At 38.2% G+C, this 14,929-nt stretch overlaps 1 protein-coding gene across 2 annotated transcripts in view; it reads left to right on the top strand.

The window, feature by feature from the left end:
• CUNH9orf3 (chromosome unknown C9orf3 homolog) overlaps nucleotides 1-14,929 on the top strand; it is a 402,054-nt gene that overhangs the window by 357,026 nt on the left and 30,099 nt on the right. For both annotated transcript variants that reach the window (XM_019517353.1, XM_019517354.1), the window contains exon 14: nucleotides 7,290-7,406. In XM_019517353.1, the coding sequence (XP_019372898.1) occupies nucleotides 7,290-7,406 (117 nt within the window). The remainder of the gene's footprint in view (nucleotides 1-7,289; nucleotides 7,407-14,929) is intronic.

The following is a 14,929-nucleotide window of genomic DNA, read 5'->3' as shown; positions in this document are numbered from 1 at the left end:
AAAAAAAAAAAAAAAAAAAGTATAGTTGACTAGAGTCTTAAGTATGTGCTTATACTGTAAATTGCAACACAAAGCAGTGGAAAGCACTAATTATTTCCACAGTTCTTTTTTTGTTTGTTTTTGTTCTGTTTTTAATATTGCTATCCAAATATGTTTGCAATGCTTAAAAGTAAGTGTAATTTTTTTTATATGTTAATATCTAGCAATTGGAAAGGGCAGTGATAGAGAGGTGTAGGACCTTTCCCATATTCTGTCAAAAGCTTAATTTTTAAGAACTTATTTTAAGCAAGTCTTTAAGAATGCATTTTAACTTTTAAGCCCATGAGTAATACCAAGTGCTTTGAGGGCCTAAGACATTAAAGGGCAAACAGTGCTGTTCTTGGATGTGTGACTTTAGAACCCTGTTTTTCCAAAGAGCAGAGCTCTCAGTCAGGCACTTCACTAATGTGGCCACATCTAGAAAGGTGCTCTGCACCCAGCAGTTCGTAGTGATTCAATGTCCTCCCTTTTGAAAATGTGGCCCTCTGTGGCTTGTGTGTGTTTTAGGTTGGCTGTTTGTTTATTTATTTTAATACCACATGCATTCTTTTATCTAGAATAAGTTTCCTAGAGTTTCACTGTTAATAGTTGTATGGACAGGAGATAAATTTTAATTAAACAGAAAGAGAGAAAGAACAAGATAATCTTTCCAGCAGTCTTCATAAAATGTAACTTATAACGTAAAGTGTTTAGTTACTTTTCTGTTGACAGTTGCACTATATTAAACGTTTCATTTTGAAAGGGAGCATGAAGTCTGAGAGAGCTAGTTCTTCTGTTTGCATTACATATGTACTTTTGTACCATTATTTTGATTGGTAGTCCTTCATCCAGCAATTTGTTCATATGGAAAATACAGACTGAATAAATAATATGTAATTTATTTTGGCAAACAATAACTTTAAAGTAACAAATAATGTTGTAGACTGTCTACTTTAAAAAAATAAAAACCATTTCACTTTGTTGTTATAGAACTGAAAATAATTGGGAAAACCCCTGCAAATATACTTACATGAGAAATGAGTCTCCATCCAACCTTTAAATGTTGTATTTTCTAGCAGTTGTCCTACAAGGCCTTTTAGTTGACAGAAATTGATATTTCTAAATGCATCATATATTGACTTTTTGAGTTTTTCATAAACATTTTATTCAAGGACCTTGACAATAATCTTCTGGATGTTAGCATTTTACAGAACTGGTACTGTAGCAGCTGCATGTTGGTACAGTCCCCACTTATGCCAAAGATTTTGGAGACACCAGAATATCTTTTGATAAGCAAAAATTAGGATATTCTGGGAAGCGATTTTGATTAAAATTACCCACAATGGGTAATACAGTTGAGTCAGAGCTAGTTTATAACCATAGGTATCAACGTTGATCATATTTAAATCTAGATAAAAACATTAAGAATATAAAGAGCTTTAATGTTACTTTTTGGAAATGTGGCAGACTGCCCACTTGCATTTTAAAATGTCCTGAATTATAAAGCCAGCTCATTTTTTCCCTTTGAGGAATTTAATAAACAAATTGACCTAAATAAAGCTAACCAGAACAAGTTGCTTCACTGTGCACCTCTTAAATTTTGTTAGTCTCCGGAATAAGCTGTTATTATTTTGCGATTTACTTCAAAGCATTTTTTTGTCAGCTGCAGATGACATATATGTTTCTGTATATTAATCCAACTGCAGACTAGTTCTTTAAGAGTTAGACCCCCTTAAGTACAGCATATCAAAATATACTAGTTAACAGCTGTTTGTGTGGACAGTGCTGTTGAATTCATGTTATTTGATATGAACATATTTTAGTTGCTGGAGGAAAGATACTGTTGTTTTTATTTAAATGAATTGAGACAAAGGGCCCAAATAAAGTTATTAAAAACATAATTTGAATTGAACTGTGACAAGATCTTTCTAAACATGTTTGTTAACTAAGTAGTGTTGACTTGAATTTGGAGACTTTTCTGGATATGGTGCAGAAAGGGGGCGGGGGTGGGATTTTGTTTTAAGAAAGTTTTTGTTTAATTGCAACCAGCAGAAAACAGCCCTGAAGGCAAAATGTCCATGCAGAGCGTTTACGACGCAAGATTCTTTTTCTCTCTGGGTTGCTTTGTCAGTTCAGAGTATGGGCTGAAAGATGGCCTGTCCCTATAAATCCTGTCTGTTGGACCAGTAGCAATGCTCTCTTATCTGTATTTAATGAGGAAACTGTCTGAAGGGAACCATTCACTATCAGAGCTGTGTTTGGCTGAGAGGTTTTTTTTCACCTTTTTTTCTTTCTCTTATGAGAAGGGTGGGAAGGAATTCTGTTTGACTTTGGGAGATCTAGTAAAAATGTAAGTGAAAAGGAATTTTACAATTTTTTTTTTCTAGGATTACCTTCAAGTGAGGAAACAGGTTTGGAATCTATTGTCTCTCTGAAATTCATAGCCTTTTCAATATAATTTGCAAAGGTCAAATTGCTTTAATTCTGTTTTCGGCCTTGTTTGTGTTGAATTTCAGCCAGCATTCTCCAGTGTACAGTAGTGACTTTTTTTCCTTTCCCCCCTGTTTTCTCTCAGTATAAACAGTTCTTTGCTGTAGTAACATAGACAAATATAGCAGAGAACCCTTTTCTGGGAGAAGAGTCTCCCCATGCATTTCTTAACCATTTTTGGGAAGAATTGATCTATCTTTGCATGTGAGAGAGGCAGGCAGTAGCTGTAAATTGAAGTGACATCATATGTATTACTCCCATTGATCCGCTTTTAGACTACAGCCAGGATAAAAGGAAATGGCATCAGGGAGGAAGTATGCTCATTTAGGCACAGATCCCAGTGTGATAATGGAGTAATAATAGAAATCACGCCACTGTCAATCGGTTGCTGCATTAGTCTGAGGCGCATTTCCCCTCCAAGGAGGCTTTCAATGACTTCATTCAAGTGCAGACTGGAGCAAATGGGATATTCAGCATACCAGCTGTATTACTTTAGTGATTTGTGTCCCGGCTTAGGGGTGCAGTGCAAGCACTGGTGCTGTTGATGCTCAAGTGTATATATCTATGTCACATTTCCTGGCTGTGAAAGGTCAGTAGCCAAATGTTTCAATGACATTTTTCTAGTATAAATGGTGAATGTGGCATTTATTGCATTATGCTAATGTAGGAATTGATAAATCATCTCCCTAGTGTGGGTGGTCTTTTGGGATGTGAGGCCAGTGACCTTTGTAGCTGCAATATGAGAGTTTTGAAGAGGCGAGATTTGTTTTCATTGTGCTTTTTTTTACAGGTTATGGGTGGGGTTCAGAAAATTCATATTTTTGTTCCAAGAAGCCTTATGGAAATTCTTTCTCAGAACTGCTTAAAGTTTTCAGAGATACTTGAATTGCAGCATAATTTAAATACATTGGATCATAGTTTGCTATGGATAGAATACAATATATTTTCCCCTGTCCCTCAATGTTTACTAAACATTCAATCTCAATATTTAGAGTGTGTAAGCTACTTAAGTGACAATCTGCAGTTGTAGTTTATCTGGCAACAATTTGTATTTTCCATTTGTTACGTATTTTTTATTTTTCTGTTTTTCTTCTGATTCTTTTGAATAGAAAATCAGCTTTGACCTTTTCAAAGTTATGCTTTAAAGTTAAATATCTTAAGTAGTCCAAACCTGAAACCCCTGAACCAGGCAGCAAATGAGAATATGCCAGCAATTATTTTTCTAAAAAGCAGAGCACAGTTTTTCAATTCCCTGGTAAATGTAGCAGAAGCTATGCAACTTTAAAGGCGAGGCAAATAAAATAAGGTACATGGTACTGAGAAAATAGCCTTCTAACTGTGATATTGTTTAATTGTTTGTAACATTACAAAAAGCTCTAGTGTGCTAGACCACAACATACTAATTCATTCCGTGTCTGTACTGTTGGCACAGTAAAACACTATGGGCAAAAAAAAAGAAGAGGAGGAAAATAACTTAATTTCTGTGGTGTAGACATAACTGGGGCTATAAAATGTACTTTACAATATAAATGCATAATGTTGTAACTGTCATGCCATATTGCCATTGTACAATTTTTTGGTGGCAATTAGATTTGCACTGTAAATAAACTATCTGTATTCTGACCATATTTTTTAAATCTTTTGTAATAATCATTGTGAATCTGAGTATTTTGGCATTGCATATATTTCCTTTCGGTCACAAAACTGCTGGTCTTTTTTTCAGATAGAAATACATATTGACGTTTTAAAGTTTGTCAGGCTGTACTGTGTTGTGCCTGCATGATACATTTCTTCTGACCACCATATATTTAAGATAAAGTAATAGACTTAAATTTCTCATCAATTTTAAATGTTTTTCTCATTCTTAAGAGGAATTTATTACTATTGTTCTGTAACGTCATATTTTTGTAGCACCTAAAAGCTGGAGCTTCATTAGACTAGGCACAGTACAGATACTTATTAAATGACAGACTGTATCCCAAAAACTTCCCATGCTTAAATGAAAGGTAGATATAACAGGTGAATGAGGTGCACAACCGTATAGAGGAGGGGCAGGGGAATGGGCGTGAGCAGGGAAACAAACAAAAAAAAATAGGGTTGTGTGCAGCTGAATTAAAGCACAAATTTAACGTTTCATGAAATTATAGTTTATTTTAAAAATAACATGCATATTGCTTCATCAGGGGGAATGAGAACAGAAGGAATATAAGTACCAAAAAATGGGATTTTTATAGTTGTTAGTTTTAATAAGCTTTGTTGAGCTTTCCTCATTTTTCTGCAAGCTACATCTTGTGTTAACGTGTCTCCTTTTGTTAAGGAAGGGGGGAAATGTTGAAGGAATATACATTACTTCCCAGCATTTTAGTTGAAGTGACTGAGAAAGGACAAAGTGTTATAACTGCGCCCACTAGTGCCACTTTAGTTATCAGTCTGTCAGCATTCCCCGTTCATGCCCTCGCCCACTGTGCTCTGTTCAGTAGGTTATAGCTTGCCTTAAATCATGCTGTGAACCGGAACCTGGCATATAAGGTCTCATCCCAGGGACTTACAATATAGGGAGATAGTTTCATGGTTTCAGATTTTTTTTTTTTTAATTTTCTCTTCCCTCCCCCCGCCTCCCCATGTGCTGTTAGATCCGTAATTGTAGTCTCTGAAAATCTGAGCCTATCATTCAACACGGCAGACAGTGAGGTAAATTAAGGACATGATTACTGCCTCACTCTTGAATCTCTTTGCTTTTGTTGGCCTAAATAAGATAAAGATTCCCTAATATTACTGTATTTTAAGCAGTCACTTTGTTTGTGAATTCATATAATAGAAGGGTGAAGATTATGTCAAAAAACCAACTACCCTGCAGTTTCTGAAAACAAAGGGTGGCTCTATTATCCCATGCCTAACAGTGAAAGCTTTCTAAACAAGAGTTACCTTCAGTGAATGGTGTTCTGCAACATTTCAAATTTTATTAGCATTCAAGATTAATTCAGTTTCCAAGCAGAGCCATTTCCCAGAAGTCTTTCCTGTTTTCTTTCTGAAGCAGCTGTTCCTGGACTGTGCAATAATATCCAAGTTGGTATTTTAGTGTTTTGTCCTGATATTGAAAAACTATTTTTTCCTTTTATTACTATTTTTAACAACTCGGTTTTCCTTACTGTTGACAGGTTTGGGTGTTACCTTGAAACTTTTTCAGTTAGAAGGAATGAGTAAGATGTGGCTATTTTTCAAATCCTCAGAAAACAGCTTTGATGATAAAAGAATGTTTTGCGGAGCAGAACAAATTGTTAAAATGCTGGTGATTTATGTCCTTCCTTATTAGCATTTGATTTATGTGCTAAATGCCAAGTGATGTCATTTTGAGAGTGAAGATTGTCTCCTTGCTTGTTTAGATATTAACTGCTAAAGGTTTACAGGTTGAGTTTTGAGAAGAAAATCCTTGATCATTTCATGGTCTTGCTGCCAGACACTGCTTTTTGGTTTGTAAGGGGTGGTCATTAAAACAGAAGAAAACAGTTAGGAATTCTCAGATACCAGCCTCCCTTTAGAGAGAGTCGGGGCTGAATTAGAGGCAACCCTTTTTCATCTCAAACTAATTGTGAAGTGAGGTCTTGAGTACTCCAAGCAACTGACCTTGGTTGCAGTATGTGTCTAGGAGAATAAGATGGAAGTGATGGCCTTTGAGTGTACAATGATACAGTTGCACCTGGTTAGCAAAATGGAAAAGTAGGGCGCGTGGTGGGCAGTGGTGCAGGAGAAGAATTTCTTACGCATAGAAAGGGGAAGTCTCAGAGGGTTCAAAATCTGATCTTAAAATGAAATAGAAGTAGAATTAGGATGGAGGCTGCAGGATTTATAATAATCTGTCTGTGGAACCTTGAAGCTGAATAATGTTGGATTCCTATTTTACATGCAAGAGCTTCAGTTCAGTTGTGGATTTTTCCTATAATAGCAGGAAAGGAAAAAAAAATATTTGAGTGAATAAAGAACTCTCTGCTAGGACTTTCTGAACTCTGATTTCCAATATATATTTCCTGGCAGCTAGTGTACATGCTTTTTCTCTGAGCTTTCTGTGAATTATTTATTTGTTCATCCAGTAAGCCTATTAAATGAAGCACTTAAGCACTTACTACATGAGACTGCTTGCATTTTTTCTTTTCAGGCCATTTTTCAACTTGAAAAAGGTTAGGTTTTGAGCTCTAGTATGCATGATATGTTCTAGGTCTGGAGGTCCCTGTTTCAGTGTGGTGGACAACTACACTAGAAATGTGCCCTCACAATCTTTATTGTGTTGTCTGCCACTTACGTAGATTGTGTTTTTTGTACAGTACAGGAATACAGTGCCCATAATTTATAAACCACTGTTGTAGTTAAACAGTCATATATGTCTGGTGGACTCTTGAAATGATGCACTATAAATTATCCTCTTGTTCCTACCCTCACAGAACTCCAGCAAAATGGAATTACTTAGCATATGTATTCCATAAAGATCTGAGCCTAATAAGTCACGATAACGTTTCAATAAGATAAACATGGTTTTGATCTGATCTAAATATAGGAATGGAAAGCCACAGAAAATGAGTCTTAATTAGGTCCTAGAATGGAGTCTTTCAGAATACAAACACTATAAACTCTGAGGTTTTTCAGAAATCAAATAGAAGGTCTTCCCACGTTTCAAACACATACTAGAATTACACAGGTTATTGTAGCCTTGTCCTCTTTGATCTGTTTCAGTTTAATTGCTTGGTAAGCATGGTTTTATTCTTATAAGGCGTTTATTTTGCTTTTAGCTTCTCCCAGACCAGCTGGTTTTACTTCTGGAGTCTCTCTTGGAGGAGAAAACGTTATGTCCCCGAACTCTTCAGTGCTTAGAGAAAACGTATCGCCTCCAGGAGCAGGATGCAGAGGTAATTCATTAGCAGTCCTACTGAGATACTAAACTAAGTTATGGTTCTGTTGGCTAGGAATGCTGGCACGCCATTAGGACCTTGTGCTCAATTTACTGTTAGAGAAGTTTAAACTTGCATGTATTTAACAATGAAGAGGCACAGGTAAAGTATGCTTCACTCTGTATGCCTCAGCATGAATGTGTATGTTACGTTAGAGTATGATGTGTATTCTTCAATAGGCGTGCATACCATAGTTGGGCCATATAAGATTATTAGCATGTTACATAATTTCCAGTATGTGTATGCATGCGTACAGCACGCACCTTTAGCGTGTACACGCACACAAAGTAAATTGCTTAGGGCATAATAGATATTGTATATTGAAACTGCTATGGTTTTGTTGTACCTCAGAATGAGGTCACTTTTTTTAAATCTGATTTAGTCTAAAATTCTTCTTCATGGTCAGCCTACATTATTTGCTTTCAATTACAACTGAGGCCTCACTCTTGAAATATAAATTTGTGATGTTATCAAAGAGTAAAAAATTATTTTGTGGGATATGAGTTTTCAGGAGGAACCAGTAGTAACCAACTGCACCCAGTTAACAAGCATAGGGGAATTTTTTTATTTATATGGTATCCATAAATGAGGATGGTACATTGCACACTAAAATGACAATAGGCTCCCTGTCCCGCATGGCTTTCTTCTTAAGTTAGGGCCAGTCCTGCTAACACTACCAGATATAAGTACTGTGTGTAATCCCGTGGGCTTCTCAAACAGAGTTGAGAGATTTTAGGAAATTCATGTTGTGTAGAAGCTGGTATGATATTTCTAAATTAAAATTGGTTAGTTATTGAGGAGACTATATCCATACCAACAGAATGAAGGAGTACGACAAAGCTTAGCATGATATTTAGCTCCTAGGTTATTAAAACCTACTGTGAACAACATAGAAATGCACTGTGCATGGCTTATGTTATGGACTTTTATGCCAGTAATTAAAAATGAAGCAGAAATTTAAAATCTTTCTCATTACTGTTGCACTGAAATGGCTAGGTGGTCATTGTAGTACATTTTAGATAAATCCCAATGGCAATATAGAAACTCCAGTGTGCTTGAAGTCTAGCCTTTTCCTCTGTGACCCCCCACAAAAAAAACCCACACTTTGCTGGGCAACACTTCAACTGTTGCTATTTATTTCAGCTCTTTATTTTTTTGTTGATGTGAGTTTCCAAATGCCAGACTTATTTTTAATTAGTATTCAAACTGATGTTCCTATTTATAGGAATTGGGATATATTTTAATCACCTCTGAATACCAATGAAATGTCAGGAGTTCTGTAATGGGAAGACGAATAAGTAGGGAGCTGGGATCAAAGCAGCGGCTCTGGTGTGGCTGTTCCATGCCAGTGAATTGCAAGGTCTAGGCCCTGGGCTTAAGGTTGGGGATTTCCCCTCACCCCCCTTGGTTCCTTTAAATATACAAACTTTTATTTTGGGGGTTAGGGCTTTTTTCTCTTTTGGATTTTTCTTAACTACACACCGGTGACCTTTAAATATGTTTTCTCTGAGAAGCAAAATTATGACCTCAACAAAAGGAGCATAATCAGTTTCATCTTACAAGGTGAAGCCAAGGGCTTAACAGACCTTTAAGAAGCATGACCAAGATAACATTACCATTAAGAGTTTTACTGGTCATGGGATCAGACACCTACATTTCTTTAAAGGGAATGTTTGCCTACTGTTGCATACATGAGGAAGTGGCCTTTCATGTCTCAAACTACAGTAAGTGCAGGGCAAAATTTTTCTTATGGTGACATAGGGGCAGAGAATTAGAAGACTCCAATCCAAGCTTTTACCTGAGCTGGTAGTATCTAACTTTGATTAGCTGGGACTTTAATTAGTTATAGTTAGAGCTACAGTTATGGGATCTCAAAGTTTTGAGCAGAATATTGTGTGCTTTAAAAAGAAACCCATTATCACAGATTTTTATTCAGGATCTTCTGTATTTGATTTTCTGTCTAGTAGCCAATAGGCCAGTAACACAAACTTTTTAATTATTAAAAAGGAATTAGTTATATTTATATTCATCCTGGTGATAGACAGTAGCCACAATCAGACTAGCAGGGTGCAGTACTGGAGCAACCTAGGATATGTAGATTTTTAATGAAGGCATGGCACATGGTCCTGTTAGCAAAAACTGTCCATTGAACATCCAGTGCACCTTTGGGAGCTTTTCTGTCTGATGTTTGTGAGTAGTTAAAGGACCTATCACTTGGCAGAATATACAGAATATTTACTTACCTGCTAATCCCTTGTGTATTCACAGTGGTGCTCCAGATTTTGTAGTGCTAATCAGGGGAACACAAAAAGCATTAAAGGGATTTCACTTCAGTCAGTTGTAGATCTAGGGACAGGTTGGGAGAGAGTAGGGAAGAGCAGCATTTCATCATTGTGGGCATGAAATAAGATACATTCTGTGTGTGTGTGTTCCTCCTGCTCTCCCTGTCTTTCTCCCTTTTTTAAAGACTCTAATTTCCTTTATAAAGGCCTTCATACACCAGCACAGCAACACTGATACAACATGGGACCAGGAAGGGAGCAAGTTATGTAAGATCAGCATGGAGGAAAATATGGGGTGCATTGTCCCTGAGCTATTTTGTACCTTGCCTACAATTACATTACAGACTTCTCTCTCACTGGGCATGTAAATCTTTCTTGAATTTTGGAAATATTGCAAGAAAACAGGTTATTCCTCCCTAGGTGGTAGTTCAGCATTTCACCATATATTAGTACAGTATGGACCATTTCTTCAAGGATCCTGAAGCTTTTGAATATATTTCTGAAGCACTGGCCTTTCTCTTTCCAGTTTAACACATTTTCTGTTCCACTGCAGTTTTTCTCCTAGCCATTTGGGCACTGCACTGAGTAGTTATGTTCCTGTTAAGTATGCTTTGTTGTGAAATGGGTGTTTCCCAGATGCAACATTTTTCATGCCTCGCTACCGTCCGGCATGTTTGTGTTGAAACTTATTATTTAGAAGAAGTGTTGTTTCAAAATAACCAAAGAGGCAGAATCAGTCCTTTGGGGAAGATTATCTGCCTTGCTTTGTACCCTTTGTTTTGCCCAGGCACCTCAAAAGAAGTGCCACCTGCAGGACCAAAGTGGAGGGCATCCCCTAGGTTACACAAAAATCAAAGAGTTCACTCCTATGCTGTCCTCCTTGAAGTATCTTGTGTATGGGAACGGACAGTGGTGGTAGTGCAATTTACTTGCATGTTCTTTACTTTAATAGTACTTAATACTTTGAGTATTAAGTATTTGATACTTTAATAGCTCCAAGGGGGACTGTAGCTGGTTGGCAGATGCTTGAACAATACTGTGGCTGCTCCAACTTGTGCTGGGGCAGTATTTGAGAAGGTATCTCTGTGATTGTTCTAAGCATCTTCACTTTCTCCCCTCACATGTTTTGCCTAACTAACTAGGTGGAAGAAAAAGGCCCATCGGCCTTTGCCAAGTACTTCTTTAGATGGCAGAACCAGCAGAGCGCCTGCTGGGCCCTCCCTTGTATTCCCACAGCCTAGGGGGCAACGGAGCAACCACAGCTAGTCTCCCTCCCCTGCCAGGCCACAGGAGCCCAGTGGGAAGGGACTGCCAAACAGCTGCAACATAGAGAAAATAGTCCTCGCTCACACTAAACTACTGCACAGCTGTGGGGCAGGTAGTGGGAGGTGTTTGGGGAAGTCATCCCCTACCTTCTGCCTGTAGCAACAGGGCTGGCTTAAACACTTCATTTGAAAAACCACAAGCCAAGAAACATTGTTTTTGATTCATAATCAAATACACATTTTCTTTTGACCACAAGTTGCTGGTGAATGCCACAGTTTAGAGCCTTCAGGGCTACAGACTGTACGGTGTTGGTCTAATCAGATATCACACTGGCCTGCTCATAGCCTTGAACAGCAAGGTAGGCTCTAGGGTGTCTCTCAACTGTGTAAATAGTTCCAGTATAACCTTCCTGTTTTTTGTTGAATGCATTTATGGAAAACAATGATTGTATTGTCTGCTTACAGCTTGAATGCAGGGACTTCTGGAAAAAGCATGGTGTTTTTTCCTACTTATTAAATACATTAACATGAAATGTTTGAAATGAACATGTAAAATGCATCACTAAACAGCAGTTCAGAAAGTTGTGGAGCTTTGTGTATTCAAAACCTTTTCATCACCTTTTCTTGCTCTCCATTGTCTCTTTTTTCAGTCAGGCAGGTGGTAGCCAGTTGCATGGGATAGTAATTCAGTTACCTCCTCCCTTTCCCCTCTCTTCTTGCTCTGTCATTCCTGGTACGTGATGGGTCCTTTATCAGATTCCCATGATGCAGCACTGTCTCCCTGACTCATGATTGTGGGTGTGTCAAGAGAAATGAAGCCCTCACAGGGGAGCCTGTCCCAGAATGAAAAAACTGGGGCATAATATATGACACAAAGGAAATACAACTCCCAAGAGGCAATGCAACAGCGAAGCCCAAATTAAAATATTTTGGGTTTTGCCTGAAGTGAACATTTTCTCCTTAAAGACAAATTCAATTGTATATATGAGAAAAGCCCAAGTTTTTCTAATTTTTTAAGGTTTAGGTTGGCTATCTTAGTTTTTAAAGGTTTTAGGTTGGTTTCCTCAGAAGCTTAAGGCCAGACGCTCCTTAATTGTATTCACAGTGCTTGTGGTTGCGTGCCCTATTTTTGTGCACAAGTGGATATCTTTTCACGTACCATAGGCATAGTTGAACAGGCCTAGATTGTTGAAATGACTCTGAGGGTCAGGCTGTTTTGCTGTTAGCCCCCAAACTAGGAATGAAGCAACCCAGTATGTTTGCAATTGCTATAGGTGGACTGAATACTGTATCCAAGAGGTGTTTAGCCTAACCAGACATCCATGTCCCCCTTAGCTCTACTTTTGTTGTGTTCTCCTTTGTGGGCGGCAACTTGAATTGATGAAATTATGTATAAAAGCCACCTAATTCTCCTTGGACAAATATTCCAAGCAGCGCCAGTGCTTTTCTAAAGGAGTAGTAAGTAGACAAGATGGCATTTAGTTGTAGGGGCCTAAAGTTTTGCTGCCTAACTGCAGTTCATGGCCGAAGGACATTTTAGAATCTATTTGTTCCTTGCCAGATAGCCTGTGTCCTTTCTTTCCTCCTTGTTCCAGAGTGCATCTACATGTGCGCTTTACTGTGGAGTACAGTAATTAGCTGTCACATTACGGCTCAGTAAATTAACTCTGCCATAAGATAGTATCTTTTGGCAGAGTCATTTACTGCACTGCGACACACATATGGGATAGCAGTACTTTGAGCTGAGGTGGAGCAGCCCCGGGGTAACAGCAGGCTTGGAGGGTCAGCCTTGTGGCTTTGCAGTTTTGGCACTCTTGTCCCCCAGCCATCCCCAGTGCTGCCACCCAGAACCCAGGGCTGACCCCCTGAGCCTGGTGCCAACCTGGGGCTGCTCCACCCTCAAAGTATTGCTGTCCCGGGTGTGCATGTAGACAGTGTGCCTGGGAGCAATGTACTCTAATGCAAACTGCTCTGGAGTTTATTACATTGCATTAATTGCAGTTAGATTTGTCTGTAAGGGGTTCCCCCTCTTAGTCGTAAAGATACCTATGGTCTGTACAGTAGGAACAAAGAAAGTGTCAATTTTCCTTAATTGTTTAATTGCTTCCTGTAACTTTTCCAGACACAAATCGGCACGTTGTTTCCATTGCACTGCGATTCTTAGCAACATCAACTCTACTTGGAAGCCTGAATTAGATGTTGGTTCTTTCTAGTTTGCACTAGAGTACATGAAAGTGCTTGCCTTCCGAAGGCAGGAAAAAGAAGTTGTTTCTGATAAGGATTCATGCTTTAGAGAGCAGTCACTGTGTCAGAGAATCAGATCAGTGAGGAAGATCTTACTTTTCAGCAAAAAAATACATTTTTATTCACAAAATAATAATGCTGCCCTTTGCTCTGTTGCTTTCTTTTTTCAAGTTCACACTTCCAAAATGGCTAGAAATAAATATTGTTAGAAATCTACTGTTAGAACAGCTCTTGTCCTTCTGGACTTCAGTGGTCCATTTCTGTTTAACCCTCACAATTCTTTCAGGCTGTTAATAGTAAGTATCATCTGGCATATGCATGCACAGGCTTGTTCTTAGAGAACATTATGTATCAGCTGTTATATTTAAAATTTTGGATGGGCCTCCTGATCAGCTTGAAAGGAAAGGGGAGAAAAACAAACCAGTATTTGTTGTGTAGAAGCTGGGAATTCCCAAGTGGACCCACTGTCCAAGGTCAGTTAATATTTTTTTAAACCCTAATAACCTTGACAGTGTCTGTCTTGATAGGTTTGTGTAAGCTGAACACGTTAGGGCATCTCCCTTTGAGAAAATTTAGTCTTAATAGTTTGGTTTGAAGAATTTGAATCAATTAGTTACAAACCTGTTAGAACATTAGAGAAAGCTTACAACTCTGTGTCAAAAGCATTGCTAATCAGCAACATGCAACCCTATTGTTATTTTCAATTATTATGTCTCTTCATTCTAGATGGGGTGGGGAGCAGTTTATAAATTAATGTAGGCAGGCTGCAGTACCTGGGAGTGAACTACAGAATAATAACAAAGGTGTTGGAACAGAGAGAACTGCCTACAAAACTACTGAGGTGGCCACTAAAGTGCATTAATGAGTATGTTTAATCTGCTCCAGTTCTGTTTGATTCTGAAGGACATTGGGTAATTATATTATACTTTCTATTGAATGATGAAAGATTTGGTGATGCAAAATGTGAAATCTGGATAAATCTGACAGACTTATGCAGTTTCCCCACTAGTTTCACAAGAGAATTACTCTTCCTTTCCTTCCAGCCTACAAAAACCACTTCTGTAACACGCCTTGCCTGCCTAGCATATGGAAAGTTGCTTTGTTAGTTTTTCTTGTCCCAGCAAATTGGCTGAAATGCTCTTCATTTTCATAATGCTTCCCCTGTATTTCAGGATCATTAGGTGGTAGATTTGGGGTGGGGAGAGAAGGGGGGGTATAACTGTTTTTGCAGAAAATGTAAGTGAAGTGAGTTGAGATCATAATATCCTAAGTCATGTGGGTGGCATAAAGCCATTCTTACACAACTACTTCATTGTACGTGGGGTCTGCCTATGAAACCAAAGCTATAAAGTAGTGGCATCCTATTTCACTGACAGAGATCCAGTCATGCTAATATAAACCATACAAGGTGGTTGGCATCCTAAAAATAGTGAGAATTGTGTTTAGAACAAAATAACTTCAATCCATTGATCTTTCCTAAACCATGAAATACTGGCAGACATAAGAGTACAGATGAACTACAATGCGGCATCTGTCTCCCTCCTTCCCTCCCAGTGGTCACTGCATTAACTTAAGCACATTCTTTTGCTGCATTATCCAGATGTCCTGCAGGTTGTCATTGAACATTGTTAGAAAGCAGTCTTATGGAACAAGGCTCTGTACAGTATATTGTAAAATTGGATGGAAAATG

This window comes from Gavialis gangeticus, unplaced genomic scaffold (genome assembly GCF_001723915.1).
Source record: "Gavialis gangeticus isolate Ggan-Ray unplaced genomic scaffold, GavGan_comp1, whole genome shotgun sequence".
NCBI classification, from domain to species: domain Eukaryota; kingdom Metazoa; phylum Chordata; order Crocodylia; family Gavialidae; genus Gavialis; species Gavialis gangeticus.
The sequence above is the reverse complement of the archived record's forward strand: the minus strand, read 5'-3'. Positions and strand labels throughout refer to the sequence as shown.